The sequence below is a fragment of the Dermacentor variabilis genome, unplaced genomic scaffold, assembly GCF_050947875.1.
Source record: "Dermacentor variabilis isolate Ectoservices unplaced genomic scaffold, ASM5094787v1 scaffold_22, whole genome shotgun sequence".
NCBI classification, from domain to species: domain Eukaryota; kingdom Metazoa; phylum Arthropoda; class Arachnida; order Ixodida; family Ixodidae; genus Dermacentor; species Dermacentor variabilis.
Genome location: NW_027460390.1, coordinates 670,858 through 697,540, shown reverse-complemented (window position 1 = coordinate 697,540; position 26,683 = coordinate 670,858). Strand labels below are relative to the sequence as shown.

Genomic DNA, 26,683 nt, shown 5'->3' with positions numbered 1-26,683 from the left:
ACCAGCTTTTTTTCTGGAATGTGCACAGATTGACATGACAGCAAGCTATTTACTGGTGGACCGCCAATCGCAGCGTGTGACGTCATCGACGACGGAGCTACTAAAGGAGCAGCGCGACAACAATTTCTCCAGATGGCGCGGCACACATCTGTCGATCAACATCGCTAAGGCTCTGCTTACGCCTATGCAGGTAGGTTGGTTGCTGCCCAAATTTCGCGTTTTAAAAGTGATGACCAATTTTTCTTAGTAGTGCCATGCCCTGGCAGATGCTTTATTCTTTACCAGTGTTGTTCTGTGATTTCACGTCTCTTGAGGAAAACCCTGGGCTAATGAATGCTCAAAGGCTGCAAGCAATTCTAGACAATCAAGCTGCCTCAGATCGCAAAATAGATACTATTAAGTGGATATCTTACAGTAATCCAGGAAATGAACAAAATCTGGAACATATTGAGCCGCAACAAGCCAGAAAGCTTGCAGACTACGAAAACCGAAGTCTGCGCAGTAATCTCTTGGTTTCTTGGCATTCCAGAAAGCGAAGGGGCCTCAGTGATTGAATGAAAGAAAGCCATAGTAGATAAACTGTTTAAAGAAATGCTTGATGTGGAAATTGAAACGACTGAAAAATTCGCCGGCTTGTCAAAGTAAAACCAGAAAGGGCTAGGCCCATAATTATGAAATTTTATAATTATCGTGAGAAAGAAAGTGTTCTACAAGACTGAAAGAAACTGAAAGGGACATCCATAATAATTTGTCATGACTATGCCAGAGAAACAGTAGAAATAAGGTGCAAGCTATGGAAAAGTTCAGCTTCAGAAAGGGCTAACGGTGCTAAGGTTAAGCTGACACATGGTAGAACTAGAATAAATGGCCGCTTATATTGGTGGGATATCAACCAAGATGAACAATATTTCTACCAAAGCCACAATTATAACAGAAAACAGGTGGACGCCACCGGGGCTGCTGCCGCCATCTTGTGCAGTACACAGGAAAATCGCAACTTGCTTGACGCGCTGGGAACATCGGAGTCATCACCGCGGGCATAGCTCCGGCTTCTTTTATTGAATGCAGGAAGTGTTGTAAATAAAGGAACCGAACTTGAATATATTTTGCTTTCAAGAAGCCCACATGTGGTGTCCATAACCGAAATGTGGCTGCACAGCGGTGTGACCGATGACTGTGTTCTGCTGGAAGGGTACAAGATGTTTAGATTGGACAGAGACTCACAAGACGTTTTGCTATAATTTTCAAAAATTCTATTGTGGCCTCAGCAGTTGAAAAGAATGTCACAGAAACAGTGTGGTGTAAAGTAAACGATCCAAACACTGTATTCCTTGTTGGGGTCGTGTGTAGCCCACCTGCTGCAGTACCCGAGTTTCTGGACGAATTGAATAGTTTTCTTTGTGGCCATGTGAATGGGAGCACCAAGCTTATACTGACTGGAAACTTTAACCTACCACATATCAATTGGGATGCTTTCTTGCCAGGTCACGTTGACACTGGCTGTGGTCAAAAGTTGTTGGAAATAATGTTTGCTCAGAACCTAAAGCAGATAGTCGGTGAATGTACAAGAGTAACGTCTTCGCTTAGGTTGATCCTATGAAATAAAATAGATGATTATGAGATGTTGATGGTGTTGCTGATCACAAAATGGCTTCTGTTACAATTCCATTAAGTGTATCGCAAACTAGATCTTATAAGACTGTACAAATGAAGGATTACGCGAATGCATAATAATAATAATATTTGGGGTTTTACGTGCCAAAACCACTTTCTGATTATGAGGCACGCCGTAGTGGAGGACTCCGGAAATTTTGACCACCTGGGGTTCTTTAACGTGCACCTAAATCTAAGCACACGGGTGTTTTCGCATTTCGCCCCCATCGAAATGCGGCCGTCGTGGCCGGGATTCGATCCCGCGACCTCGTGCTCAGCAGCCCAACACCATAGCCACTGAGCAACCACGGCGGGTGATTACGCGATTACGCTAGGGTATTCATTTAGCCAATTTTAGCATATATCCGAGCTGGAAACTAGAAGAACTCTAGCAGCACTTCAACGATACAATCAAACATTGGCTTCACGAATTAATTCCTAGCAGAGTGAAGAAAATAAGGAAGCATAATCCCTGGATAACACAAGATATTGTTAATAAAAAGCGGAAATTAAATAGCCTGCATAAAAGAAAGTATCAATCAACGGAAATGGCATGTGTACAAAGGGAACTGAAGGATGCACTGTTGGAATCTAAGCATTATTTTTTTAATTACAAGCTTAGTACTTTTTAGGAATATTTGCCTAGAAAGTTTTGGCTTTATATGGCTGATGGACGGGCCAAAATTATGGAACTAAAATGTGGTAATGAAATTCTAACTCAAAAGGCTGACATTGCAGACAGCCTGAACAGTTTCTTTCAATCAGTTTTAAATCGATACAAAAGCAATCAGGGGGACGTGGGTATGGCATGCTACTTATCTGAAACAATTGTAGATATTATTATAAGCCAAGAAGGATTATTTGAACAACTCGCCTCTTGATTAAAAAAAGGCAAGTGAGCTCAATGAAACACACACCCCTCTTTTGAAGGGTTATGTAGGGTAGTAATCACCTTACTTGAAAATTATTTTCCAAAAATCCTTTTGTACTGACTAGGTACCATGCGAATGGAGCAAAGCATTCATTATTCCTGTGTTTAAAAGTGGTGATCGATTCTCTGCAAACAATTACCAACCGGTATCACATCATTTTGCTGCAAAACATTAGAACACATCATAGCTAAGCACATTAGTATCACGTTTTTGGTAAGCAAAAATTATTTTTAGCCTTCTCAGCATGCTTTCAGGAGCGGTGTTTCAGCTACAACGCAGCTTAGTGAAACGATTCACGACTTTTTGCGACTGCTTCAGACATGTACTAACGACAACTTTATGCCATATGTGTAGATTTTGCTAAAGCTTTCAATAAGGTGCCTCACAATAGATTGATGATTAAACTCTGTCTTGCCGGACTTAGTCAATCTGTGCTGTGTTGGATCCAAGCTTGCCTGAAAGACAGGAAACAATAAGTGAAAATAGACGATGTCGTGTCTTGTTCACCAGAAGTATTTTCAGGAGTCCCGCAGGGCTCAGTTTTCGGGCCATTATTATTTTTGATATACATTAATGATATTGCAGAGATAGCAAAGCCTCGTGTAAAGCTCAAACTGTTTGCAGACGATTGTTTAATTTACGTAAAAATAGCGTGCGGGGATTATCATCTAAAAATTAACCAGTGTCTACAGGCGTTACACTTGTGGTGTCAAACTTGAAGAACGGAAAGGACTCAAAGTCAACAATTACCCACATTTTGAAAAAGAAAACGATAATTACATTTGAATATCACATCGGGAATCACGCCTTGTTGACAGTAGATACTTTCAAGTACCTTGGTGTTACAATTAAGCATAACTTAAAGTGGTGTACGCATATTGATAACGTGTGCGCCAAAGCATCACGGATGCTATACTTTCTAAGGAAAAAACTGCCGAGCGCAAGTAGCGACGTAAAACTTACTGTTTTTAAGATGTTTATACGACCGATACTTGAATATGCCAGTGTTGTCTGGAGTCCTCATCAGAAAATATTGAAAAATAAGTTAGAAAGAATACTTCTTGCAATTCGTTTTATATGTTCAAATTACACAAAGGGTGACTCAGTTACAGTGATGTTAATATTGTGTGATCTAGAATTGCTAAAGAAATGCAGGCTTAAAAGTAGGATTAAGTTTCTTTTTCAATTGATGAAAGGCAATTTTAGTATTAACAAAATCGACTACTTACTATTGCCTGGGAAATGAAATACGAGGGCGAATCATATCGTACGCGAGTGGTTCAGCCTTATTTAACTCAAACAAATTTGTTTCAGTATTCTTTTTTTCCTGATGCAATTGAGGCATGGAACAGGCTTCCGAAAGATGTGGTCAAATAAATGATGTTTCTGAATTCATGTGTTTACTTGACATGTATTTATATAATTAATTCTGATGATTAGTTTGAGCTTCAGCTATGGCTACTGTTATGTCTCTTGTTGTTTGGTTATATTACTTATTTTATACATATATGTACATAAGTGTGCACATATGTGTAAACTTCTGTATGCAGAACATTCCCTCCCTGTAATGACCCTCAAGAGAGGGTCAACATTATTTCTAAATAAATAAAATAATTAAAATACACCTTGTTCTACTGCAGCTGCAGTTTAGCATTCATTTACTCTGAGATTCAACATAACCACGTATTTCTAATGCATAAATGTTCTTGTTCATCCGCACAACCTTTTTCCATTTGGATTTGAGACTGTTTCTTCACACTTTTCGATTTTTTCTCGCTGTTGATTAATTGGCACAAGTGCAGCTTATATATTGGATAACATCTGCTTTACACTTTCTAGTCCTGATCTCAAGGTGAACAGCAAGGTTGAAAATCTTGCACAATTTGTCGGGGCCATGGTTTTCTCAACACCTCCAGTTAACTGCAGCAGGGACATAATTATTTCAACAAATCTATAGCAACAAAGGGCATACAGCGCTCAGTAGAATTGCAAGAGTGAAAACATTGCTTGGTAGGCTTAGCAAATGCCTTCTTTTCACTAACCTAAGTAAAAAGAAATAAGAATGATGCTCTGGGTGGTGTCACCAAGTTTACTGAACTGCAACTTTGGGTGGTTGCTTCTTATGCGAAAGCAAGAAATGTCCCAGGGTTGGCAGCAAGCCAATGGTAGGGCGAAGACCAGGTATCGGAGACACTGTGTCCACATATGTAAAGGATGCACGGATCTGTGTGAGCACAACGGCAGGAAAGGTAGGCACCAAGTGATCTATAGCACATGTCACTGCAGCCACATGATCCATCAGGGCTGTGCAGGATCCATAGCAGAGTGCAGCCAGTAAGTGCAACACCTCTGCAAAAGAAGCACAGCAATTAGGAAGATGCCTTGGGCAGTGTTAATGACTCCCCTCTGACATTGATAATCAGAGTGGACTTGGTGGCAGTAATGCTAAACTCTGATGCTGAGCAATTGAATGCCAACCACAGGCTACACGGGAAATGCTGCCCAACTTTGCTGCAGATAATAGATGAAGACAATGGTAGCAGTAAGAAAATTGATGTTTTAAAGCTTTGAGTACTACCTGATATTCAAATAGCACATCTACAGGCTGAGAGTATGACTTTATAGCTTTTCCAAAGGTAGACTAAGTTACCCACACACTGTAAGCAAAAAAGTTGAATAGGAGCATTAGTCGTGCTTAGGCAATGACATTTGAGCAAGCCTTGCATTGCCCATGTGGATCAACAAGAAAACGAAGCTTTAGAGAAGGTAAGAAAATATTTTGAAAGCATGGATTGATGGGCTATAAGGCTATCCAAAAGAGCCAATTGAAATTGGACAACAGACATGTTTCAAAATAACACAGACCTTAGAATTAATATATGCAGTCTACCAGAAATTCACAAGGGATCAACTTTTCTTTTAATGAAGTTTTTTTGCAGCAAAAACAGAAATTGCATACAGAGACATGAAAACAGGCTAATATTAAGCGGTGTGTAGAGCACTCATCTAAGTGGCTATTTCCTTCACCATCAAAAAAGAGCTACAAATAATTATTACCTGTTTACTTACTCAGCCATAGGAAATTGATATACCTGATTAATAGCTTTTACCATGACAGCGTTAACGGCCCCGTCTCGCAGAAAATCCAGTGCCGGCATCCGGCATACCATGTCGGACGTTTCGGCAAAAAGATTTTCAAACCACCCTTACCAAGGCCCTCCACGTGGCTCAAGGAAGTTACTGAACTAATTGAATTTCTCAATCTAAAATACGTAGAAAAATCATAAAGTAAGGCTTACACACAACCTACAGACACATTAGTCGGATTGTAATTTGAATATATCAAAAACATAATTCTGTTACGCGAAAACTCAAACCCCTTTTCCAGTATTTCTACCATTCATAGACCGGCCACGGTGGCAGCTATTTGCGCGCACTGACGCGTGAGTATCTCGGGGGCCACGGAGTGGCACGCCAGATTCCTTGGAATACCTCCAGATGGCTCTCGCCTCCGCCGCATCGCGGCCCACGCAAGAGGCCACGTTTCTACCAGAAAGCCCGCCTTCGTGCATAGCGTTCACCATGAACAGTTCCTGATAAACATTACGGTTACATACACTGCAGTTGCCGGGAAGCATGAGAAGCAGTCAGGGATCTTTGAATGCTATTGCGTTCCACTCTTAAAGGCGAAGTTAAGTGTCGTCTAAAATTTGCCATGCTATCAAATAATAATGAAATTCGACTACAAGCAACTCCATGCACTGTATAATTTGAATGTGGTACTTTCATTTTTGGTCATCTTTGTCAATCTCTGGTATGCCAATAGCCTCAAGAAAGAAACCTCAACAGGCATCCCAAAATGAACAATGAAAAATGTGCACAGTGGCTCCCGGTGACAGCAGTAAACACTTATTTTTACATTTTAATTATAGCCACAGTTAATATCCCCTGTGCTTTTCTTGATTTAGTTGTCTGTTTGCTCCCCATATGGATAATGCAGAAACACTTTTCGTGGTGCATAGTTTTTCCTTGGACAAAGGTGCATAGTCAACCTCACCTTGATCAATAGCTGCTAACAGTGTTACCTGTTAATGCTTAAAAGCAGTCTTTAAAAGTAGCCGTGTTCTTGAAAAAAAAAAAGGTAATTCAGACAACACCAAGGAGCTCAGGCACTTGTACAACATGCTTTCAGGGTGGCCAACAGAGCATGTTCAATCAAGTATGGGTGACATAGTGGACTTTCCGCACCCTGACTATTACTGCTTGGAATGTCACCAAAAATGCAGAAAGAAAAGAATGGAGGATGTACTAGAAGTCGAAACGCTTTCATCTCAATAGATGTATGCAATCCTCACATTTACACAGTAACTGCGCTGTTGCACTGAGTACTGCATTGGCTAACCAACCTCACCAAAACCCACTATTACTTTCTTAGTCGTGGTCTAATATTTAGAAGTTGAAAACGGGTAGGTCACATATTCTGTAAATAAATTTTTTATTTTAGTCTTAGCACGTTTGAAATCATCAATTATTTTAGTGCCCGAGCGTTTAGAGCCAAAGCTCTACACCTTGAGGTACAACACCCAAGCCGCGGGTGCAAGTATGAAGGTGTGACGCCGCATCGCGTGATCTGCTACGAAGAGGTGTTGCAGCTAAACTTGCTTGATCCTCGCTGCTGTGTACCATGCGACTAGGCGAGGGTATAAAGGGCTAAATATAGTCCCACGAAACATGAGCACGTGCACACAATACATCATGTTGGCGATAACAGCATCTATACTTTGATCGACGGTTCGACGCACTGGCGCAGCCAACGTAGCCAAACGCCGCCAATGCACTCTAACGTGCCCAGCGTCGAGCAACACTCGCCCATGCGCCGATAGTGTTGGACTGTAATTGCGCATTAACAGCTGCTTCGGCAGCGCTTGTTCTCACCATGGATGAAGCACGCACCAGTGCGAGCGCATCAACTCTTCACCGCAGGTGCCAGGCAGAGTCTGAGCACCTTGCCGATATAGCTCACCGGGAAGAAGCACTCAAGAACCATGTCTAACCATGCTCAACAGAACTAGTTAGTTAAATGTGGTTTAGTGGCACAAAAGCGGCTAAGACTATGCTGTGCCAAATACGAGGTGTTTTAAAATCCAATTTAGGAAGAAAAAGGCTCTGTTAATCTATATTTTATGTAAAAAGCCAGTGCCATCTAGAAATTTATGCACGTCATTTAATGGGACTATCGGATCATCTGCTAAAATTAAAGCAGTGTGTAAAGGTATGTGTAGTTGATATAAGTTATGCAAGAAGTTCTGTCTGTGTACTGCAATATGCGTACATGTAAGTAATATACGCATAACTATTAGTGGTTCTTCGCATTTCTTGCACGTTGGTGCATCTTCTTTCATAAGTAAATAATCGTGTGCGAGGTGTGTGTGCCCAATGCGTAGTCAGCATAAAACTACTTCAAAGAATTTGCTCCTGGTGGTTACATGACTTCCATTCACCAAGTACAGGTTTAGTAAGATGTAGCTTGTTGTCTGCACAATGGTCCCATTCATGTTGCCATTTTGAGGTTAAGGCCTTGCTAATCGCACGGATACTGTCTTTATATGGAAGTGTTGTGTTTGTTACGCCTTTGTACACTGCCATCGATGCACATGTATCAGCTGCTTGATTACCTGGTATCCCAACAAGGCTTGGGACCCAGCAGACACAAATTGATCTCCCATATTTGTTAAGCGCCACCATGTTTAAAATATTCCCTAGCAGCAGTTCACACTCAGATTTCAAATGTAAAGGCTTTGATGTACTTAAGGAATCAGTGTATGACTGCATTTTTGTGTTTGTCAGTGATAACCTTTTTAACTACAACCCATATAGCATAAACTTCAGCAGTGAAAGCAGAGGCATGTTTTGGCAATCGAATACTTGTTTCCCAATTTTCTGTTATTGTCCCTACACCCCAGTGTTCTTTCGTTTTTAGAGCCATCAGTGTAAAATTTCATGCTCTGATATTTGGCCTGAAGAGCACGGAATCCTTGTATAATGTGTTCGCGTGGTGTGTCTCTTTTCGTCAGATGTGTTAATGTATCCTCACATAACTGTGTGAAATCGTAGCACAGAGGCAACCGTTGTGGTTTTTTGGCAACCTGGAAAACTTCATGAGGAACGTCATAATCCCGACTATATTCCATATTGCAGCACGAGCAGCCTACTCATGTTCAGTTTATTTGTATAGTGTAAGCGCGAGTTGCATTGTGTGATGACGTAGCATGTGTTGTGGTGATGACTGAATTCTGAGTGCATAGAAGAAAGTGAGCAACACTCTGCACTGCTGTAAGGAAGGTTCATTACACTTAACGTATGAACTTGGGACAGGTGATGTTTTGTAGGCACCACTTGCCAGTCGCAGTCCAAGGTTATGTACTGGATCAAGTTGTCGAATGTAAGACTGTCTGGCTGAGCCATAAACCACGCAGCCGTAGTCTAGAAGGCAACGTACAAGAGACCAGTATTTACGTAATAGGCATGTTTGGTCAGAACCCCAGTGCTTATAGGATAACACTTTCAGCATATTTAACACTTTATTTGCCTTAATTTTTGTTGTCTTTGTATGGGCCAGGAAGTTTAGTTTCTTGCCAAAGATTACTTCCAAGAATTTATACTCTTGTTTTACCAGCAGCACCATATCATTTAATTTTAAAACCGGGTCTAAATATAAACCTCGTTTTTGCGAGAATAGCACTGTAACAGTTTTTCGAGTAGAGAAGCAGAAGCCATCTTTCTCAGCCCATTGTATGAGCTTATCATCTGTGATCTGGAGCTGCCTTTCACATGTTGGTAAATTTGAGGCAAGGCACACTATTTGCAGATCATCGACATATATGGAATGCATAACAGAGGGGGGAATTACTTCGTTAATAGAGTTCATTTTTGCCATAAAGAGTGTTGCGCTAAGTATGCAATCTTGCGGTACGCCATTTTTCTGGATAAATATGCGTGAGAGCACACTGCTAGACAGATTTGAAATGTTCTGTTGGACATAAAATCAGCGAGATAGTTTAACATTTTGCCACAGATTCCTAAAGCAGCAAGGTCATGTAAGGTTCCAAATCTCCAAGTGGTGTCATACGCTTTTTCTAGATCGAAGAACACTGTCAGGCAGTGCCGTGTGTGTAAGAATGCTTCACGTAGTTGATGTTCAAGTTGGACAAGGTGGTCCGTCGTCGAACACCCTTTTTTATAGCCACACTGATGAAAATCAATGGAGTTCCGTATATCACGCATGAAAACTAATCTTACATTTACGACACTTTCGTACAATTTAGCCAAACTGCTTGTCAGGGCAGTGGGTCGAAAGCTGCTTGGGGATGTGGGGTATTTACCTGCTTTTAAAAAAGGCACCACTATTGCGTTTTTCCAATCTTCTGGCATGATTCCAGATTCAAATACTTTTAGTAAAGCAATGAACGGGGCTAGTTGGTGGACATTCATGATTATATTACACTTAGTGTTACACTGACGAACGTTAGGGACAGGATGCAGATGTACATAGCGCAAACTTCCAAATGTTTTATACTGTTAAAGAATGCGCTTATATACAAGGTGATGTGGATCAAATACTTTATAGCAAAATTTAAGGATAGCATCTACGGATGCTTGGGACAGGTGTGCAAGCATGCAATAATGGATCCGGTCAGGACCTACTGCAGTTTTTTTGCCACCACAGAGTACCATTTTAAGTTCCTGTAAAGTGAATGGAGCATTGTATTCTTCCTTTAATGTACGAGTAGTTGGTAATTTCTCCTTTTCTGCTGACAGCTTCTATTTTAAGAACGTGTTTGAATAGTTTATCAAGCTAGAGACGTTATAGAAACGCTCCCCAAGTATATTTGCTTGTTCTTGTGGCGTTGTCTGAGTGCGCGAAGGTGTAAGTAAGGGTATCATGTATGATGAGTGGTCCCCCCCTAAACTTCCTGACCTATTCCCACATCCTTTTGGAGGTGATGGTGCTATTAATTGTAGATATGTATTTCTGGCAGGACAATTTTTCGTCTTGTCTCCACATATATACAGCTTTCGCTTTGGCTTGTTTGAAATTCAGAAAGTTGCTATGTACTGGGTATTTACGCAAGATTCCCCAGGCCTTATTTTCCCGATTTTTTGCTTCGGTGCATTCATGTGTCCACCAAGGATTCAGCTTTTTTAGAACAATGCTAGAACATTGAGGAATTGCCTTTCCCGCTGCGGCAATTATACACTTAGTAAACTTTTCATTATATTTTATCAATGCTTAGATCTGCCAAAATGAGCTCCTTCAGCCTGGCACTTTCTGTAAAAACAGACCAGTCTGCCATTTGTAATTTCCATGGCATGGTTTATGAGATATAATGGGTAGCGTTGATGCGAGTTTGATTATAGCAGGCAAATGATCACTGCTATGTGAAGTCTCTAGTACTTTCCATTTAAAATCAGTAAAAACATCCGGTGAGCAAAATGCTAAATCAAGGCAGCTAAAATTACGTGAACTTGGTGAAAAATATGTTAGTGCACCTGAGTTCAAAAGACAGATATTGTTTGTTAAAATAAAATCTACTTTAAGATGTCCTCTTTGTTCATTTTTATTGCTGCCCCAAAGAGTGCAATGAGTATTAAAATTTTATTTTATTTATTTAGTACATACTGCAGACCTTTCGGTCCAAGCAGAGGGGCAATAGAATGCATACAAACAAAAGAGAACAAATTAGGAACAAGCAAGTACAAATTTATACAATTTTTAGTCACACTGTGTCTGTAAACTGTCGTTCCAGTTTGATACTGTTCTGGGAAAAAAAAGAAAGTTTAGACATATCAGTTCGAGCATAATAGGATGTTAGTGAGTCCTGATGATGCTGTCTCGTGTGCCGTGTTATTGCAGGCATTATGTAAGTCGATGGTTCCATTTCAAACCTGTTATTGAGAAGAAGGGAAAGGAATTCAAGCCTTAGCTGCTTTCGGCGTGATTCATGAGTGGGTATGGAATTTTCTGTCATAATTTTAAAGGGAGAGTCCAGTCTTGCGAATTTGTTAAATATAAACCTAAATGCCTGTCTTTGTATTTTTTCAAGATGCGTGATAATTGACTTTGTGTAAGGATCCCATGATATACATGCATACTCTAACTTTGGTCTAATAAATGAAAAATAACACAGTAATATTATATTAGGAGGGGAATTTAGAAGGGGAACGAGAATTAGGAGGGGGTCTTAGGAAACAGAGTTTGCGGAAAGCAGAAGAACAAATATCATTAATGTGCATGTTCCACGACAATGTGGAAGTCAAAGTAACACCTAAGTATTTGTAGTTAGTCTCACACAGAGCTGAAGAATTTAGCGTATAAGAAAAAGTCAGTTTTTTTTTACGAGTAATACAAAGAAATACGGATTTATCAGCATTAACAAACGTACCCCATTCATTACACCACTTGAATATGTTATTTAAATTCCTTTCAAGGACAGTCTGATCATTCTGACAAGTTGTATCGCTGTACAATATACAATCATCAGCAAACAGACTAATTTGCACACCAGGAGTTACGGTTTTAACAATGTCATTTATATACATTAGAAACTGTAAAGGCCCCAAGCACCCCTGATGTGACAGGGAGAGTGGCCGAGCTATGTTCACCAATTGTAACATGCTGAGTGCGTTTGCTCAGGTAAGCAATAATCCAGTTTATGAAAATGTCAGGTATGCGAATAATTCTAAGTTTGAAGATTAATTTGTTATGTGGAACCTTATCGAAGGCTTTTCTGAAATCTAAAAATATTACATCCATTTGGCCATTATTGTCGGGAGATAAAGCAAACGAATGAAACACTGATACCAATTGCATTGCAGTCGAATAACCCTTTCTGAAGCCATGCTGAAACTCCGTGAGCACATTGTTTTCAGCCAAGAATTCTTTTATATAGTTTGCCACGATGTGCTCCAAGAGCTTGCAGCATTGTGATGTCAGAGAAATGGGACGATAATTTTGTAATCTTAATCGATCCCCTTTTTTAAATATTGGAATAACTCGGGCCATTCTCTATTCATCGGGCAGCTGTGCCGACAGCAGAGAAGCCGAAAAAATTCGTACAAGAAAGCTGGCAATAAGTCCAGGATAACGTTTTAGAAAGATATCTGGGATTTCATCAGGGCCACAAGAAGCTTTGGATTTCAGGTTTACCAACATGTTGACAATTTCAGCATAAGAAATAGAATCTACATCAAATACCTGTTTCACTCGAAGCATAGTAATGCAACCATCTGACACTGCAAAGACACTTTGAAAGTACTCATTAAAATGCTGTGCTATGTCTTCATCATTAGGTAGTTATTGATGTGCCCTCAATTATTATCTGTGAAATCAGTTTCTTTTTTTCCTTCATATGGTTCCAGAATTTTTTGGGATCATTTTTAATAAAGTTAGACAGAGAGTTGTTATAATAGTAACTCTTTGCAACAGTCACCTTCTGTTCGAGAGATTTCTATGCCTCTTTTATTTTAACAGGATTCCCATGCTTCTTTTTTAACCTTTTTATCTCGCGTTTAATATGAATAATATCGTGTGCCATCCAAGGTGTATGTTTGCAAACTTTCTTATTTTCACTAGGGATGAATTTCTTAATGCAGTAGTGGCACATAATTTTGAAGTGATTCCACAGACAGCAGGCATCATTGATGGTAAAATCAACAAGACAGTTCTCCATGTGCTCTATGATGGACAAATCATCGGCATGAGAATAATCTTTGTAGCTAAGCACTGAGGGATAGTTTTGCGCCATCTGTACAACTGGTAAGCTAATGCTCACCAGGCAGTGGTCGGAAAGTCCTTCTTCAACACAAACAAAACATTCCGAAAAATCCTGGCTAAGAAACACCAAGTCGAGAATTGAACTGCAAGTGCCCTGCACGCTTGTCGGCTTGCGTACCACCTGCTTCAGGTTATAAGGTAGCATAATATTGAAGACAAGGCTGGTGTGCTTGCTGAACGCATTTCCAGTATTAAGGCACTCCCAACCAATGCTCGGTAAATAAAGTCACCCATCAATATACCGTATTTATTATAATCTAGGCCGATAGTTTTTTTTTTCAAGTAATTATATTCCAAACTCTAGGGTCGGCTTAGATTCGAGGATTTAAAAAAAAACGTGCCAGTCTTTCATTGAAACTGCTAAATATGGTGCATAGCTAGCGCCATCTAGAAAAGTCAGTATCGCAGCCACTACTAGCCGTGCCAGTAGCCAACCGTGCACAAGCGAGGTCGCCATTTTGACCTGTGTCGTGTCGGCCGTATCGGTGTGCAGCGTGGTGTTATCGCGATGGCACCAAGCAGGAGATGCCATTACATTGCCGCTTTCAAGCGAAAAGTTGCGGTAGCCGCAGAGGCATCGTCGAGCCTTCAAGCCGGGCGGGACTTCGGTGTCGACGAGAAAAACGTCCGTCGTTGGAGGGGACAACAACAGCAGCTTTTTGCGTGCTCCGCAACGAGGATGGCATTTAGCGGACCACCACGAAGTGGAGACAGTTTTGGCCGACTTTATTCGGACGCAGAGAGGAGCTGCCTTTCCAGTGACAACAGAAGTGCTCCAAGCGAAAGCTAGGGAACTTTCGAGGGAGCGAGGCCTAACGCCAAAGGATTTCAAAGGCAGCCAGGGCTGGCTTCAGAAATTCATGAAGCGCTTTGGCTTCAGCCTCCGACGTCGCACTTCAATCACCCAGAAGCTGCCAAGCAATTTCAAATAAAAGCTGATAGCTTTTCAGTGCTACGTGCTGCGAAAGAGAGAAGCGGCAGGCTACAACCTTGGGCAAATTGGCAACACCGACCAGACGGCTGTATATTTTGATATGCCAGTGGCATACACCGTGAATGAAAAGGGTGCCAAGGAGGTGAAGGTGTGCTCTGCGGGCTACGAGAAGCAACGCGCAACTGTGATGCTGTGCTGCACAGTTGATAGACATGAACTTCCTTCTTATATGATATTTAAAAAGAAGACGTTGCCTGCTCGAGAAACTTTCCCAAGAAATGTCATTGTGCGGGCAAATGAGAACGGGTGGATGACAGGTGCGATGGTGGGAGAGGGGGTTAACATTGTGTGGCGACGGTGTCCAGGAGCCCTTTTGACAAAGAACTCGCTCCTTGTCGTCGACTCTTACCGTGGGCACTTGACCGACAACGTGAAGGCTGCGCTTGCCCAAGCAAACATGGACCTCGCTGTAATACCGGGCGGCATGATGGGCAAGTTGCAGCCACTTGTTGTCTGCATCAACAAAGGATCGTCTGAGGATTTCAAGGATCGTCTGCGGAAATATTACACGGACTGGTTGACTGACGAAGACCACATGCTAATGGCAACGGGCCGCATCAAACGTGCATCGCTATCGCAGCTGGCGGGCTGTGTAGCTCCAGCATGGGACAACATCCCAGGTACTTTGACCGTGCGTGCCTTTAAAAAGTGCAGGATATCTAATGCGCTTGACGGTACCGAAGATAGTGCCCTGTTTGAAGGTGACAGTGACAAGGAACACAGCAACGAGTCTAGCAGCGACGACGACGTTGAAGGAGCTCTGCACGTTCAGATTCAATAAATGCTGTTTGCATTTTGTGAACGCTGCCCTCACTTTTTTTGTTCGGCCTACATTCGAGGTAATATATATTTTTTTTGTTGGCTTCGGACTTTAGTGGGTCGGCTTAGAATCGGAGTCGGCCTAGATTCGAGTAAATACTGTAATCTTATTCTTTTTGTGCCTGATCATTTCATCTTCTAACTTTTGTAAGTATTCGGGAGTAGTACGTATCCGGTGGTCTGTATATGGCGTAAACAATAAAGCTGTGACCCCAAGAGCGTATCTTGATGCACAAACATTCAATCTTAGGGATGTCTTCTAAGAGATGGGCAGAAATGCCATTTTTGATCAGGACGGCAACACCCCCCCCCCATAGGGCACCTGTCTTTTCGGAACACTGTATTGGAAGGAGGAAATATATTGTCACTTATTCCATCGTGCAGCTAAGTCTCAGTTAAGGCAGTAATATGAGGATCACGCTTGTCATAAAATTTCCAACGCATCAGTTTTATTTTTAATATTGCGGGCATTAACAATAATCAGTCTGACTGATTATTGTTAATAATCTGAGCTGCTTATGTGGCTCTTGGGGAGCACGCCAATCTTGTGAGTTTGAGGAATTGTTTAGTTCGTTCGTTGTGCGAGTCCGAAGGGAGCTTTCGGGAATTTGTACGCGTCTGTTTAGACATTCATCCCAATAAGAAGTATCCCTGCCAATCTTAAGCTTATCATGGATCAACGAAGCTCTTTTTTTAAGCAGCCTGTCTTCTTTACAGCTGTCCCAGAGTTTTCTTTTTTTCAGTGTGGAAGGAGAAAAATCGTTCTGAATGTAAATGTCAGACCCTTTGACCTTCTTGCAGTTTGCAAAAATGACCTTCTTTTCACAGTAATCCTGAAGGTGAATTATGACCGGTCGGTTTCCTTTGTTTTTTCCTAGACTATGTATTTGACCAATAGACTCACGTTTCCCGCCCAGCTTGCCTTGGAATACTTCTTGACAATCTTTTCCTTCATCATAGATTCGGTTTCGTCAGCTAACTTTTTATATCCCGTAAATAATCCCATTGGAACACCTGCTATGGTCCTCCAAACTTGTCAATTTTTTTGGCTGAAAAGTCATAACTTTCTCTAAAGATTTCAGCGTGGTCTCTATTTGACCGGCCTGTACTAGGGTTGCAGAAGAATCAGGCAGTTTAGTTTGCACGTCCTCTAGAGTATGTTGTAAGCTGCCAACTACACTGTTTATGTTGCATAACTGCACTTTCATTTCAGTTACATCTGTGAGGATAGCTTTTTGGCCTTCAAGCAGTTGGTCATACAGTTCCTTTTGTGTCAGTCCAGGATTTGTTTCTATATCACCACAAAGAAGAAACTTGCACACTTGTAAACACTCATAAGCAAGCCTAATACACCGTTGGGGGCACGGTAGGACCACAATGCAATGATGGTCACTGCTAATTCTGCTAAATGTCACAGAGGAACCAACCTGCACAACGAAGAGCAGGTGCCTGATCAGCATTGTTGCAGGGCCATGTCCACCGTGTCCATTTAAGTTCAAGCAGCAGAGCGGTTCTTTTGTAGAAGCAGTTGTCGATGACATCACGCTGCGCTGACAAAAAGGTGTCGCTGGGAGCTCAGGGCCATCAGAAGTTGACGGTGCAAAATGTTTGTTGTATTGCACACACTCGCTCCTATCGATGCTGATATGGTGATCTATGCAGTGCACATGGCTTGTCGTTGATACGGCGGTAGCTCCCAGCAAAACCTGCACAACGAGGAGCAGGTGCCTGGTCAGCATCGTTGCAGGGCCGGGTCCGCCGTGCCCACTCCGGCAACTGGTCAATTAAGTTTTCCAGGTCTCGAGTAGTGAAATGGCTATGGGGAGGCATGTACAATGAACAGATGGCGACAGTCTTAAAGGGAAGCTGAAACACTTTTCGAAAAAAAATGAGTTCTCTGCGGCATTCTACAGTTTTGAGTCCCCTGAACACGAATATCTGGTTCAAAAAGGGCGGAAACAAACGCAAGCGGCTGTTTTTCCAAGAAAACGCGCACCAGCGCCTCAGGGCATCGCGCGAACGCCGCTGTTGCCCGTGATTGGTCGGGGCCGCTGTGACGTCGTTGGCGGTTGTCGCCGGTCGGCGCCGCCGCATGTCTCCGTTTCAGAGCGTAGCACCATTCGTTTCTCTCTAGTAGCACGCGGTTCTGCTGTTCTGGCTTCATAGCTGAGTTGCAAGATGGAACGTTCTCGCTGTCTCCGACAGCTTGTATTGTCCCCGTACATGTTTGAACCCACAGCCGATACGGAAAACGATGGCGGCAACAGAGTCAACGACGATATTGAGTGTGCCAACAGCGAGAGCGATGTGTGCACCTTCTCGCGCGCTGGAAATCTTAGCTGGTACATATGTTTCTTTTTTTTCATGTAGCTACACGTTGCAATGACGGGAGAAAAAATGCGCTAACATGTCACTGGGAACATGCTGCTGGAAGAGTGCCGAAGCACTAACTTCTCATTAGATTTACAAGGGTGCAATTCCGCGATGTCAAGCACCTTGCCGCTGCTTGTCTAAAGTCCCGTGGTTTTTTCAGCGTTGATACACGATCGCGAACATAAGTGCCGCGTTTCAAAGCGCGCACATGCAGTGCTGTGAGGTACAGTCATGGAAGTTGCTTATCATACACATCCAGATATGACCAGAGGTATTATATGTGCAATATTCATACTATGGTTCGACGACTTTGCGAGTGTGGCTCGATCAAGAATCGGTATGCGTGCTCCATGCTAGTGTTGACATAAAGATATTAGGCAGTTTTAGCACCGCCGTGTGGTAAACACGATAACTGAACCATATGTCGAATGTCACTATAGGCAAGCCTACACTCCATTTGATACCTCAGGTGCATCGCTGTGGAAGCTACGCTCGAAGTCCGGTCACCAAAATTTGTTACTGCGCGCGTTTCCGTCTATGTTTCGCAGCGTGCCAGCGGCGTTTGCTCGCGCGAGCATGCACGTGAAGCTGCCACGACGGGCTGCAATTAAAAAATACCGAAAAGAAAATTTCTTTAAAAGAACGTGTTAGCAGCCGTATAAGTACACGGATGGTTTCTATGGGTAAATTCTTTTTTTATTTTCATTCCGAACTGAGCTTATATATGGAAAGCTTTCTGAAAAATCGGGTCAAGAAACACCGAACTTTTTCTAAGTGCGAACGCAGCCACTGCAAGAAGTATCTCAAGCCTCCACAGCGTTGCACCTGATGTATGAAACGGAGTATAGCAACGCTAGCAACAACGCGTTTTCGCGCATTTGTCGTAAGGCTATCCGGCTACGCTAAAACTGTGTTACCAGACGTTAATGGCTGCAAATGTTTGTATTTCTCCAGTGCATCAATGTGGGCCTAATCACGCTTTCATTAAACTAGGTGCACCTGCATGTGGTGCGTATTGATGCAAGATGAAGAGAACTGCTTGCGCTGCCAGGAGGTGCAAGAGATTAGGAAAAAACAGAAGCGCATGCAGTGCGTAACAAGTTGAAGACAATTCAAGACTGTGTGCCTCAGCAGGGCAGTACTGGAAGTGGCACTTGCCCAGAAAGGAGTCGAACCGGCTGGACAAGGCAAGAAGTTTACACACAGGTGTGAAAATGATATAGCCAATGGAAAAAGAGTGATGCGGAACAACGCGGAACAACGCCGGGCTTCAGTCGCGCCGATTTAATTGGAATACCGATTGCCCGCATTTTTGTCAAGCTCTGATGATAGTCACTGTCGCGGAAATGGTCCGAGCACAGCACAGTTGATTTCGTCGGCACGAACTTATCTCTCCTCACCGCACGTACCCACTGCGCTGCAAGCTTCTTTTCCTTCGGAAATTTGTGAAACACCACATCGTCTCACCCGCCTGTGTTCGCGCAGCCGAATGCTGCACAGAACGAGGGCATGTTGGCCGCCCTTGGCTGTAGGCACTCACGCAGCACAGAAGGAAAGAACCGTTTACGAAAATCGCAAAACAAACGTGAGCGGCGGCGGCAGATCTCTCGTAGCGTCGTTCAGTAAAGCGCAGGACGGAAAGAGGCATGCCAGCACGTCAGCACGCCGGTCCGCAGCTCGGTTGGCTCGGTCTCCGCCCATGACGTCCTCTCGCCGGTTCTCTCCTCTGCCAACGTCCTCACCCGGCGCTCCGGGAAGCGATGGGGGCGTGTCCGCGCGGGTGATTTAGAAAGCGATTTCCGCCCGTTATATTAACAAAATGAAAAAAAAAATTTCGGAACCGTAAATTATTAGGTCTGTTCTTCCCAATCCCAGCAATTCATAGAAATTGAAAACCGTTTCAGCTTCCCTTTAAATGATAAAAGGTGACAGTTACAGCCTCATATGGAGTATTTAATAGAATGTTCCGTATGGGGATGCAACCTTGGACAACAATAGTGACACCTCCTGATAAATGGCTGGAGTGCTCATGGTCCTTTCAAATGACAGTAAAACCTTTAAGAAAATGGGTATTTTTGGGGCCTAAGTTCGTTTCTTGAAGGAAGTATGCTACTGGCAATACTTTATTTATAATGTTTTTGATGTCACCCAGATTGTGAATTAGGCCTCCACAATTCCAATGAATGATGAAAGCCATTTTAATGGAAGTGAAAAATTTACTTAAGTGTGTGAGCTTACAAGTTGTAGGTGACATATATTAAAAAGCTGATTACACTCATTAAGAGCGGTAACCATTCAGGCTACCTGGCCCTTTTTTGGTGCAGTTACAAGAAGTTTGTCCTTGTTGGCACACTCCAAGGGCTACGGATCTTTTGGCATCAATGACGCTGGGGTTTTCAGGTCGACCTCCATTGCCTTCTCTAAGGTGCTGGATGTTCAAGAGCCAGGCGCCGAGACGTGCGTCTCAGGCCGTGGTGTTCGGTTCAACTTCGGGCTCTCCGGCATTGCGATATGCCGGCCTGTCATCAATGATGATGGAGCAGCACTGGCTGCAGCAACCAAGGGGGCGGGTGGAGCTTCTACAGGAATACCGCACGTGGACTCTGTAGACTCCTGAAACCAGTGTGGCGCAGCCCCCTGCCACGTCACACTGGCATAGCTTACTTGAGGTAAGTGTCCTAGCCTTTTCCCCGCTTCATAGAATGAGATTTTTTTCCTTTGTAGTGATTGCAAAGATTTCTTTTTCTCTTTTTTAGCAAGGGCAGTTCCGTGAGTAAGCTGGACAATCGCCCTTGTAAATGACACATTGTGCAGGAGCAATGCAGTTGTCAGATGGATGGTCGTTGGCACTACACTTCGCGCATGTTTTTTTTTTCCTCTGCAAGATTGTGATGCATGCCTGAACCTCTGGCACTTGAAGCACTGCCTCGTGTTTGGTATGTATGGTCAGACATTGATTTTCAAGTCTCCCGCGTCGAGTGAACTGGGCACAGTACTAGAACCAAATGTGAGCATCACATGTTTTGTGGGGATTTGTTGGTTGTTTGGTCGAAGTGTTGTTATTTGTACCTTAATTACGTTATGCTCCTTGAATCCCTCAAGGAGCTCTTCATCACTGAGGTTCAAGAAATCTTCTGATATTACTCCTCTGCTTGTGTTGAACGAGCCATGTGGAGAGATTGTGACATTAATGCCACCGATACTTGTGAGTTCAGGTATCTTTTCGAATTGGTCTTTCTCTGTCAGTTCGAAGAGGTCTCCACTTGCCATCTTTGATGCTTTGTAGCCTGGTCCAATCGTGTTTGATAGGCATTTTGATACTAGGAAAGGTGACAGTTTTATGATGGTTGTGTTGCCTTCACTGTGAAGGACTTGGTACTTTGGGAAGGTGTCTTGGTTCAGTTTCAAAAGGAACTGGAATGTTGATTCGGTGCGCACTTGTTTTTGAGAGAAATCTTGGAGGGGGGGGGACGCGTTTGCCACGTAAACCCTGGAAATTTTAATGGCGGTGGTAGCCACCTACCACCAAGCTTAACAAGGGGACGCTACTAGGTAGGGATCAATACCCACAGATGCCAGCCATGCATCGCTGCTACAATCTAATATATATCTACCCAAGACTGGATATATTACACACAGTTAACCCTTGCTGCCCAGAAATTTGGAAGTGATAATAAATGAAGAGAAGACAGGAAATGGCAACTGCTCATTTCCTCCAAGTCAGTCTGGAGGTGCTGTCTATGTGAAGCAGAGGCCAAATAGGTGTGTCACCTCTGCCGGGAGGCCTTGAAGGCCTGAACATCTGGCATCCGCTCAACCCCCAGGATCCCCCTTTCCCCAGACACGGCTAAGCCATGCACGGCTACACGCGGGAGGGTCAAACCTTCGTGTGCTCGGGTAAGTGGTGTCGCAGCACAACAAACGCCTCCTTACGCAGACGTCCCTGCGGGGGCCTTAACAGAGCTTTCACTTGTATAACTAGGTTCAAGCTACGTTAAACCTCAGCCACTTTTTCATGTACTGTTTCAAAATGTCGGAAAAATATTCAGCAGCTTATCTGTAGGTTACAACCATGCAACTGCAATTGTGCTTCTGTGCAACAATGCAATCCACATTTTTACATGTCTCACAGCATGATGTTTTGCTTTTATGCAAAGAAATGCTGCTTGATTGAACTTTATCGCTCATGGTATTAAAAGTAAAAACACACTGAGATATGCAGCAATGCCATCTTTGCACTAGTGCTTCATGAGCAAGACATTCCACTGGCTCTGCATACCTCTTCTGCCAAGTATCAGTTCAATATCCAGAGTCAAGTACATAGAAAATATGAAATCACAAAGTGAGTTGTGAATCACAGACACTTTACAGTGTGCAGTAAAGAGATAAATGGTTATTGATAGGTACCCTCCCCCACAAAGTTTGCTAGTCTAGTTGAACTCATTTTACAGGTCAGCAACTAGTGATGTTTAATGTACTAGCAGCAAAACTTGGGACACTAATAGAAATTCCAAGCCAAAGTCTTTTAGTGATGCAAACTTTTTTAAGTGTGTTGCTAAACTGAGAAAGAAGTGGCTAAAATTGTCGCCAAAACTGTTGAGTGAGTCATATATTGTAGGTGTTTTTGGAATGCTATAATATAGGCTAACAAGGCGTAACATGACTACCAAAAGCAGGCGAGGAAAAAAGTGCGAATTTACCAATAGGGTGTAGCGGACTAACTTTACTAATGTATTTAAAATAATGCATCATAATTAGTGGGGTTTTATGGCACAAGGGCCACGGAAGGCCAAAGAGCACAAGACAATTGTATATAGCATTCGATGTAGTGGTCAATGCCAAGTGGTATACAGTAGCCGACCGATTTTTTGGACTCCAAAAATTCGGACTTGATGGATATCCTTCATAAGTGCACCATCAGGGTTCCCATAGAGCTAATGCATTTACGCGACCGATTTTTGACACAACATAAAACCAGAAGTTCGATTTTCCGGACAAAATTTGAAGCGACGGACCAGGGCTATGAGTCAGAGAAGACGCAGTTTTGAAATCTGAGCCACCTTACCAGCTTCGGATCGGACGTGAAGTGGCTTGGATCGGTATACTAGTAATTTTATTAGCAAGTATAGGTGGCATCCAAATCTATGTGGGAACGGTGGTGCCTGTTGTAAGAAACGCCGATCTTAAAGGCCATACTTTTGCCTGTAGCCTGCAGTGGAAGCCATCTTGAGAGCCGGAAACCGATCATGTGCGGCCAGTTTTGGACACCACCTATGAACGCCAGGTGATGCTCACGATAACCACCATCATCATCATGTTTTGCCTAGGTGTCGTAGGTGGTGTTGCGCACGTTTTCGTCCAGCAGTAATCTGCTGGCTTTTATCCCGTACATCATCATCATCACCACCATCATGCCTATTTTATGTCCACTGCAGGACAAAGGCCTCGCCCTGCGATCTCCAATTACCACTGACCTGCGCTAACCGATTTCAACTAGCACCCGCAAATTTCCTAATTTCGTTGCACCACTTAGTCTTCTGCCGTCCTCTACTGTGCTTCCCTTCTCTTGGTACCCATTCTGTAACCCTAATGGTCCAACGGTCATCTAAGCTGCGCATTACATGACCTGCACAGCGCCATTTCTTCCTCTTAATGTCAATTAGAATATTGTCTATACCCGTTTGCTCTCTGATCCAAACCGCTCTCTTTCTGTCTTTCAAAGTTATGCCTAGCATTCTTCGTTCCATTGCTTCTTGCGCGGTCCTTAACTTGTTCTCAAGCTTCTTTGTCAGTCTTCAAGTCTCTGCCCCATATGTAAGCACAGGTAAAATGCACTGATTGTACACCTTCCTTTTCAATGATAGCAGTAAGCTTCCAGTCAGGAGCTCACGATCTCTGCCATATGCAATCCAACCCATTTTTATTCTGTGAATTTCCAGTACAGTGCAATTGAAATCATTGCTTGCGGTCACTAGCTGCCATACACCATATCATTGCTATTTCAATGTGTTGCAGCCGTTCATTCAGAGCAACGCCGACGTGTTTTCGACGCCATAGCCCCTGCTCTACACCTTCCTCCACCGAATGTGTCGAAGAAGCATGGGAAATATTCGACCATGACGCTGGACAAGAAGGCCGCCATCATCAGGCTTATCGAGCAAGGACGGACCCAAGTCGACATCACGAAGGAGTTTAATATCTCCAAACAGACCTTGTCTGATTATGTGAAAAACAAAAGAAAAGATCTTGTCTGCAGTCGACCAATCGCACTGAAAAACTACAAAAAATGACCGGAAAGGACAACATCCAAAGCTTGAAGAGGTCTTGCAGCTGTGGTTAAAAGGAGTCCTAGCAAGGAACCTCCCCGTTTTGGGCAACATGCTCAAACAGAAAGCAGAGATGCTTGCTTTAAAAATAAGCATTCAGGACTTCAAGTTCACCGATGGGTGGATCTGTGGGTTTAAGAAAAGGTACGGAGTCCATTTCAAGAAAGTCTGCGGGGAGAGCGGTGCCGTGGATCAATCTACTGTCACAGATTACCGGACGAGTAAGTTGAAGGCTCTGCTAGAAGAGTATGCTCCTGCAAACATTTTTAATTGTGACGAGATAGGCCTACCCTTCAAAATGCTGCCGGACCACTCACTTTCCTTTACTAATGAGGCCTGCGCTGGTGGGATGCATAGTAAGGAGAGGGCAACTGTCATGGTCGGGGCAAATGCGGTTGGCACTGAGAAGCTGCCCCTTCTAGTGATAGGGAAGGCGAAAAACCCGTGTTGCTTTAAGGGTGCGAAGAACCTGCCTATGTGGTACAGCAGCAATACAAAGGCCTGGATTACACAAAGCTTATTCGAAGATTATGTCCGCCGTCTGGATCGGATGTTTGAGCGTCAGAAGAGGCAAGTGGTAATAGTTGTAGACAACTGCACGGCCCACGGCGCCGTAAATAATCTGCAAGCTCTTCGTCTTTAATTCTTGCCGCCGAATACAATGAGTGTGCTCCAACCAATAAACCAAGGGGTCATTAAAAACCTCAAGGTGCACTATCGGGCCCGTTTGCTTGGCCGCACACTCATGTACTTTGACAATGGGAAGAAGTACTCCGTTAACCTGTTCTCGGAAGTCGGCATGCTTGTGGATGGCTGGAAGGCTGTTCAGCCTTCGACGATTGCAAATTGTTTTGGGCATGCTGGATTTTGCAATTCTGAGGCGCCCGTGACCGAAGAGGCAAACGGCACTGCTGAAGACATCGACACCGGCGAGCAGCTGATTGCCAACTTGCGCAGCAACAGAATGGACCTTCCTGCTGCTGTTACTTTTCACAACTTTGCCGTAATCGACAACAACATAGAGTTTTGCACGGAGCTTACTGACGACGAGATCGTGCTCCAAGTGACCGCACGGCCGCAAAGCGACTCGGGCTCCGACGACGACATCTCTGGCTGCCCACAACAATCAACGCAAGACATTGCCAATGCTCTAATATTGTTGTTTAGTGTGTATGATGAGAACATGACACTTGCACAGACGGAAGTAGATGTTACAGAAAGCAGGAATTTAATACAAGGGACCATCCGTGACTTTTTAAGTGCAGTTTAGCTGGAATAAAGTTCGGTTTTGCGACTCACAGATTTTTCTGACAATTCTTTTATTTGGACTATTTTTTGGTCCCTTCCAGGTATGGAAAATCGGTCGGCTACTGCATCTAACACGGCTGTAAAGTAGCCTAAAAGCATTCACTGTAAAATGCGTGAAGTACACATTTAAATAAAGTTATGACAATGATGTATGGGGCATACACTGACATATTGGACAAAAACAAAAGATATGCTACAAAGAAGTGATGTTCTATCATAAGAAGCTAAAAAACACTGACACCAAGGACAACATAGCGGAAAATGCTTGTGCATAATAAATGAAATAAATAAATGATAAATTAAGGGAAATGAAAGTGGATGAAAAAACCAATTGCTGCAGGTGGGCAACGATCCCACACCCTTCGCATTATGGGTGCAATGCTCTACCAATTGAGCTACCGCGGCACCGTTTTCCCCATCCACTTTCTTGGGTACTTATGTTTCCTTGTAGAACCCTGGGAATGTTAGCCAGCGCCACCACTCACAAATTTTGGTGGTGGATGTGGAACATCCTCTCTGCCGCAGGCGTCACGAGAACATGATCTTTTTTGGGTGAAGGCAACCAGTCAATAAACTCCCATATGCTACCTGAAGGCATCAATGTTGCCAGATTGGAGACCCTCGTTATGTTTTAAACGAGAAGAAACAGGGTTAACCAAGGGGCCAATTTTTATTAGTTAAATCATAAGAAGCCAACAAACACTGAAACCAAGGACAACATAAGGGAAATTACCTGTGCTTAATAAATGAAATAAAGAAACTATAAACTAATGGAAACAACAGAGGCAGCGCGAAGGAAAGACGTCTCACATTTCCCTGTTTGATTTCCCAGGTGTATCGAGAGCAAACCGACACAGAAGAATACTAGACAAGCGCAGCGTGGCCACTGCTCAAGTGAGTGCGGCCAGACCGTCCGGTATCAGCTGATCCTGCTGAACCTGCTGGATCACGTGGAGCTTGTCGTCACCGGAGCCTGGGATAAAAGCACGCTCGCATCGAAGCAGCAACATTTGGCAACAGAGGCAGCGTGAAGGAAGGACGTCTCACATTTCCCTGTTTGATTTCCCAGGTTTGAGACATTTACCATACAGTGAAACTTATTTGTTTGTTAGCTTGCTGCCTCTGTTGCCAAACCACTGTTGTCTTTGACTGCCTTTCATGATGTCAACCGAAGTGTCAAATTTAGCGCGGGAACTGCGCAAGGAAATAAGGGAGCTTAAAAATAGTCTTGAGTTTATCAACAAAGAGTTCGAAACACTCAAGCAGGACTGCGCAAAAGTGAAAGCGGAAAATGTAGCTCTTAAAACATTGCAACTAGCACTCACGCAGGAAGTCGAGGGACTAAGAAAACAATTGCATGAAACATCGCTCAAGGTCACTGTTCAAGACCAATACTCTCGGAACAAGAACATCGAAATTAAGGGAATTCCTTATGAGAAAGCTG

General features: G+C 43.2%; 1 protein-coding gene across 2 annotated transcripts in view; it reads right to left on the bottom strand.

The window, feature by feature from the left end:
• Window positions 1-4,662: 4,662 nt before the first annotated feature.
• The window catches only part of LOC142568579 (uncharacterized), a 38,355-nt gene continuing 16,334 nt past the window's right edge, over window positions 4,663-26,683 (bottom strand). The window contains exons 3-4 of one of the 2 annotated variants that reach the window (XR_012825467.1): window positions 16,660-16,938; window positions 4,663-4,934 (exon numbers count right to left, since the gene is read on the bottom strand). Coding sequence is in view for 1 of the 2 variants with exons in the window: in XM_075678458.1 (XP_075534573.1) it covers window positions 4,675-4,934 (260 nt within the window). In the remaining variant the exon portion in view is untranslated. The remainder of the gene's footprint in view (window positions 4,935-16,659; window positions 16,939-26,683) is intronic. The other variant, XM_075678458.1, reaches the window with a different exon arrangement.